A 6,641-nucleotide genomic window follows, 5' to 3' on the forward strand; every position below is an offset into this window, starting at 1 on the left:
GGGCCGCTTGTGCAAGGAAGCAGGCGAGCTCTCCTTGGGAACTGAGCTTCGCCCTGGGAGTGAGTAAATGGAAGGAGAGCAGGAGCCCGAGCTGCTCCGCTCTTCTTGCGAGCGGTCCGGGCTGGCAAATAGGGCGTTAAGGGGTGCGGGAAACCGGGGTGAGGTGGTGGTGACAGGAGGGCAAAAATCTAAACCCTGACCGATACCTGGAAACCCAAACTGGAAGAGGCTTGCCAGCGCCGTAGTGCCGTGCTTAGAACGGGGGTAAAAGGAAAGCAAACAAGCTGATGTTGTCTTGTAATCCTTTCTACGTTTATTTCAGTGGAGGCCCTTACAGACTTCTCTGTTAAATAGAAGTTTGTGATCTCTTATTGTATGTGAGAGCGGGAATATTTTGAGTGTAAGCAGTTGATCTGCTGGTGATGGTGTTAGAAAGATCTTCATTGTCACGGTGATTCATCTAATTGAAAATAAGAGGCAGCATCTAATCATATTTAGCAAGCTCTCTGGAAAATCTGATTCTGCCTGGTTCTACAACTCTGACTATTGAAGCAGGGTGAGTTGTGTGGTGCGCGATAACACGTCACAGCTCTGAGGGGGCTGTGCTGCCTCCATGTCTTTAACTGAGTTTCACTGGGAAAACCTGTTCTGCGCTTCCTCCCCACCCCCAGATGGAAGACTTGTTTGAGAGACACAGCTTCTTACAGTGTGTGGAGCATTCAGTTTAAGGGGTGTCTGGATCGTCTTCTTCATCCTTCGTTTACCTTCTCCTCTCGCTCCTTTTAGAGGAGAAAGTAAACTATCACTATAGTGTTCAAATTACTTGCCAAAATGTACACCACTTGTCCTGACCTCTTTATAACACCTCTCTATTTATTCCTGTGTGACTATTTCTAGATGTCTTTAACACCCCTTTTTTCATACTACTGAAAGCTCTTTTGTCCAGCTAAAATGCAGTTTGCTTCCTCCTGAAATGAATTTTAAATGGCACAACTTTATTTGTGCTTGGCCACATTCTATTTAAAGATGAGTCCTTCCTTTAGCTGCAGAATTTGGAGTGTTTGCATACACTTACCCATCAGATTGCAAAACAATTTTTATGGCTTTCCAAGTAACTAACTACTTTGATAATTCTGCCTCCAAATAGCTGCCTCGTAGCTCAATCAGATACCTTCAGTACTGCGTATGCTGCTAAAACTCAGTATCACACCAGTGTAGGAGTGGAGAAGTTTACTAAACAATAACCTTTGAAGTTAACACTTGGCATTATAGAAACTGTTAGTTCATCTTGGATTAAAAAAATACTTGGAGCATTTGGACTGAAATTATGTTGAAACTCCCCTTCATGGAGGCGGAGGTAGTGAAGCTGGACAATGGCTGTTCTGGGAGCTGAATGCATTCTCATTGATAACCTTGCTTTCTCCACTCCCTGTACTAGTGTTCAAGACCTAATGAGTCTTAATTTCTGTAGCATAAAAGCCACGTGGGAAAATGTTACAGTTACTTCCATGGCTTATCAGTAAGTCTTGAATGTCTCTTACAAAAGCAAGAATCATCTGTTCCTTAAATTCAAACACTACAGCTTAACTTTTCTCAAATACTGTAATTTCCCTTTGAATTAGCAAATTATGCCTTAGATGCCAAGATACTCAATAGTAACAAGTGGCTCTTCATCCAGAGGTGAACTAGCGCGCTGAAGGCATGGTCTCACAAGGCAGCTAAGCTTGCCTGACAGCTAGCTATCAGTGAAAGGGGTTGTCCTACTTCTCCCAAGGCTATGTTCTCCTCTCCTTTCTCACTAGCACTTTTCTGTCACTGGACTGGAGAGCTGAACCGGCAGGAAAAAAAATTGAGTTGATTTTCCTGTTGGTTCCAATTATCTCATTGTTTAGGTCAAGTGAGCACCAATGCTGGTGGTGGGATCACTTGTGGTGAGAACTAGCTGTTAGTTTACCTTGGCTATAGCATGAATTTGTAGCCTGCGGGTGCACAGTACGGCTGGCAAGCTGTTCCGCTCTGAGCTGTTAGCAGTTTCCAAGGACTGCAGCAGAGGAGACAGCTACTTGGTGGGTGTTGGGGGGTGGTCCTGTTGATTTCAGAGAAGGCAACGTATTAGATATTGGGGAGGGTGGGAAAAGCTGTTAAGGGTTCTTAAAATCTAGGTGATACACACAGTGCGAGGAAGTCAGGATCTTGGTTCAGAATGATGCCTGGCTACAGGCTTTGTGGGTTGGTTTGTTTTTAAGCTCCATAACACCAGCCCAATGCTATTAATTAAATAATTTACATACTCAGAAGTTAAGCCCCTTTTTGTTTTTTAGTGATTCTTGTTAAAATATTACATGCTAAGCCCTTCATTGCAGTTACCATGTACTGCTGACGTTATCGTACTGAAAATAGCTGTATCTGGGGCTTGTACTGATTGTTTAGGGTTATAGAACTGGCTGTTTCTCCTCTGTAATCACCATAAGAGGGAGCAGATCTCAAGCAACCTTTCTGGTGTCTGTAATAATCTTTAGGAATGTGGGTGCCTGGTATTTCTGCTGTTCTGAAGAAAATTATGGACAAAAATGCAAGGAGACTATTGAGTCATTGTACTGCAGTGAAAGGACTCTAAGGGAGAACCAGACTCTGAGGGTTTTATTTAATTTTCCAACATAATGCTGGTGCACGTTGTTCAGCTAATTCTAACATCTCTGTATCCTATTTTGCAGAAAACAGAAGTGAGAAGAAAACATTTTATTGTTAGTCTGAACGTTTTTGTGTTTTATATTAAAAAACCTGAATTTGGAAACTCTCTCAGTAACATAGTCGTGTCAGTGCGCTGATCCTTTATCGTTATAAGCCAAATAGCCTATTCTGGTTAGGCTGGAAAAGAATCTTCCCGTGAAGAGAGAGAGCAAAATGCAATACATGACTAATAAATTCCCTTTTAAAGATTTGATTAATAAATAGCCTTTTGGAAAAGGGAATTGGGATAAAACACGCTTTAGGAGAGAAAAGCAATGTCATGAGAAATTTTCCTGCAATTAAAAACCTGACTAAGACTGTTGGCAATGTTCTAGTGGGTCAGAGCTCTCTTCTTGCCTTTTGAAATAAGCGGGAAAGCCTCTTCCCAGTTTTCACAGATAACTTGTAGACGTTGATTAGCCCAATGTGATGGGTGTTACTGTCCTTACAATTATTAGGTGGGATCTCCTTAAGCGGATATATATATAGGTTGGTGGAAGGAAGTGATTTTTCTCTCTGCCAGAGGATTGAGCATCCTATTCCAGAAAAGGTCTCTGGTGTCCCAGGCTGCTAGAGGTCTCTGTCCCCACAGAACAAAGCAATCCCTTAATGAATACAAGCTAGATATTGGGAATATGCCTTTATCAGAAGCTCTAGACTAATAATGCTGCGCAGCCCACAAGAGGGCTTTCTGTGTAGATTAGCAGGCTGCTGTTCATCGCCCTGATCCAGGAACACACACGTACACACACAGAAAAGGCTTCTGTGTTTGGACAGAATATACCTAGGTAACAGCAAAAATTCCCAAGTCCTGGCTGTGTATTGGTCTTAATACCTGTAATTATGCTATGGTACGTACACTTTTAACAAAATGGGCTGGATTTGTAACAAATTTGAGACTGTTGGAGGTGGGATATAGTTCAGAAAGCGTGGTAAGAGTCAAAACAGAATCACTTCATTACTTCTCTTTGGGCAGGCCTCTTTATGGGTTTGAATATTTCAAGCCTCCTTTTGGAAAAATGGGTTTTGAGCAGAGATTTGATTTAAGGATCCCTGGATCCTCTTGCGCATCTTTGCTGGTTAAACTAAGAGGAGCATTTAAATCTATCTTTGCCTTTCTAATCCTGTTAGAGCAGGAAGTGGCAACACAAAGCCCCTCTGGTGTATGGTGGTGACTTGGCTGCCAACACAGAACCAGCTGTTCTTCTTTAAAATAGTTTTACTTTAGCGTTTTGTTGTCTTTTCTCAAGATGTTTTGCCTCTTGCAAGGAGGCAGTATGTGCTAAAACAGTTGATGCAAAGCCCATAGCAGAATAAGCCATCCAGTTACTTGATGTCATGAGTTTAATGCTGCCACCTCCATCACCTCGACAATTTTGGTTTGGCTTGCATGTATTGTGCCTAGTGGAGTGCACGTTTCAAGTCCCATGTCTTAGTTGGATATGTTTATTAACTGCAGCTACCAAGTTTCCCATATGTGCTGCTTTTATTTATGTGAATCATAAAGGAAGTAGGAAGTGGTCTCGGGGTGCAGCGTTTGAGCCACATGTTGCTAGTGATGTGTAGGGACAAAACCAGGGTGTCTGGTACTATTAGTTCAGTCCCACTTCTAGAGATCTCCTGTTTCTTGTAAGTTACTCTGTCCTTAGGTAAATTACTTAGGTGATTTATACTTGAATCTTCTAATCATAAAATCACTTGATGTCTGTTATGTTTTGCTTCTGTGGTTATCATGTAGCTGTTTTCATCCTTTCTCTTTGGATCCCCATCGTTAGTTGTTCTTTTGGCTTGGATTTTTGTTCATACAGTCTGTTTCTGAAGCTTTTTTACTTTAAGTTTGCTGTGTACAGGGGTTTCAACTTGTGCGTAGCTAAGTAAATGCAGTTACATGAGTTACGGATGTCCGAAGATGATGTGTGTTACAAGGTTGCTTAGCACTGCAGCTGCCTTAGGCTTCAGTCTTTCTGACTTGTCTTAAGCTGATTGGATGTGCACACTCATGTTTAATAGATAGCGTTAAATTCCCTCTATATGCCACGAGAACAGGTAAATGTTAAATGCCTTCTCGGCTCCTTCACCTGGACTGGTGGCAGCTGTTTGGTTTCAGGGAAGGGGAAGATGAGATCAGCTGATGTGACCCACTTCAAAACAACAAAGATGAGGCCTGGAGGCAGATATCCTCTCTAACGTTTGCTTCTTTTTTCAGCCTTTCCACAGCAGTGGTTTTTTCCTTTTGCTACAGATGCTCAGCACTTGTCCTCTTTCATTTCCTTCTAGACCAAAGCTGCCTGTTCTGCATCTTGACAAGGCAGACTTACTTTACAAACCACTTTTGGTTTTGTACTATTTCCAAGACAACTTTATCCTTAGTATATATCCTCAGCAAGTTTGCCCAAAGGCACAGTGAAATCCGGGAGAGAAGAAAGCTGTAAACCAAGATGTGTATCTCATTCAGTGACAAAGATCACAAATTTTCTTCTGACTCATTCATCCAACTGTTGACATGGCTTAAAAAAGCCTGAAGTGGTAGCCCTGAGTCAGAGTACAGCTGCACTTAAAATGCACTTGATTAACTTGAATCTTGACCCTTAGACTCTGGATGCATGCGGTACAACTAGTGTAGTTTGTTCTGATATTAACTGTTTAATTAACTATTAAGCATGTTTGGATTTTTTTTTCTTGTGATAATCTTCAGTTACACAGTAAGCAAGGCTTGTCACTTGCATATGCTTTGGAAGAGTCTTTAGTATTTACTAATTACTGTGGCAAGAATAAACTTTAAGGAATGGCTTTGGTCTCCTTTCTCCACACTCCCATACATACTGAAAGCATGCAATGCTGCCAGAACTTTAAAAAAAGATTCTGCCCAGAAAGAAACCAATCAGCTATATTGTCTAACCTGAAGTCAATGTAAATACTGAATTATGAAAGAAAAGGTTTGTGTGCCTTTTTTGTCCATTTTTTATAATATAGTTCAATGCTGTCTGGAAGACACCTATACACATGCAGGTTCCCCCACCCCTTTTCATGCTTGAAGTATTCTAATATTGCATAAACTGTATGAATCAATGTGCCTTACAACACATTGAACTTTGTGTGGGATAATGGGGTTTTGTTAAATGGCTCCTCCTCCTAGTTCTAACGCGGGGATCTCTGTGGCGTCTGGCAGTTCTGCACGAATGCTTGTGGCATGGGCATTTACTTTCACAAGTGTCAACCTGCCCAAACTGCTCCTGTCATCTGAAGGTGGAAACCTGCTGGATAATCTTGTAGTTAGTTTTAGATTAAAATTACATTTGTTTCTTACTAGATTGCACTTACTCAAACAGCAGCATACACTGACTTCACGTGTCCTCCTAGTGATCTGGCTAAGCTGAACCTGTGCATGAAGTGGGCCAGCCAGGTGCTAGCTTGCATTCAGAGGGACAATGCAAATCCTAGTGGAAGTCTCCATTAAGTAATAACCAGTGCTGTTTAGGAAAGTGGGTAACAGTTAAGCACTTGTCATAATCCAGAGGCAGCAAGCTTTCCTATGTGCCTCGCAGTCCTGTTGAGCATGCTAGTCTAGGCCCTGTTTGGCAATTCTGTATTTTTTTCCTTTATAATTATTGTAACTGTAGGGCAAACTAACCAGCGAGTTTGCAGGATGAAGGGATATGTGGGACCAGATACATCTTGCATTCCCAAGAACTAAGGCTCAGCATCTGTTGCACGATGATATAATTTCCTTTTAACTACCACACTGAATTGTGTATATATAAATACCTATTTTCTTTCTGCAGAGGACACTATTTTTAATGGAGGTAGAAACTGTGCATACTTGCACAGAGGATAGAGGGTGCAATTTCATATAATCATAGAATCATTAAAGGTTGGAAGAGACCTCCAAGATCATCGAGTCATGCAACAGC

General features: G+C 41.6%; 2 protein-coding genes across 2 annotated transcripts in view; one reads left to right on the top strand and one right to left on the bottom strand.

The window, feature by feature from the left end:
* Positions 1-753, bottom strand: part of STKLD1 (serine/threonine kinase-like domain containing 1) — a 16,574-nt gene extending 15,821 nt beyond the window's left edge. The window contains exon 1 of the mRNA XM_009322159.1: positions 706-753. Coding sequence (XP_009320434.1) covers positions 706-753 — 48 coding nt within the window. The remainder of the gene's footprint in view (positions 1-705) is intronic.
* The window catches only part of SURF4 (surfeit 4), a 13,527-nt gene continuing 7,384 nt past the window's right edge, over positions 499-6,641 (top strand). Inside the window, exon 1 of the mRNA XM_009322056.1 lies at positions 499-556. The gene's annotated coding sequence lies outside the window, so the exon portion shown is untranslated. The remainder of the gene's footprint in view (positions 557-6,641) is intronic.

Source organism: Pygoscelis adeliae, unplaced genomic scaffold, assembly GCF_000699105.1.
Source record: "Pygoscelis adeliae isolate BGI_AS28 unplaced genomic scaffold, ASM69910v1 Scaffold114, whole genome shotgun sequence".
In the NCBI taxonomy this organism is placed as follows: domain Eukaryota; kingdom Metazoa; phylum Chordata; class Aves; order Sphenisciformes; family Spheniscidae; genus Pygoscelis; species Pygoscelis adeliae.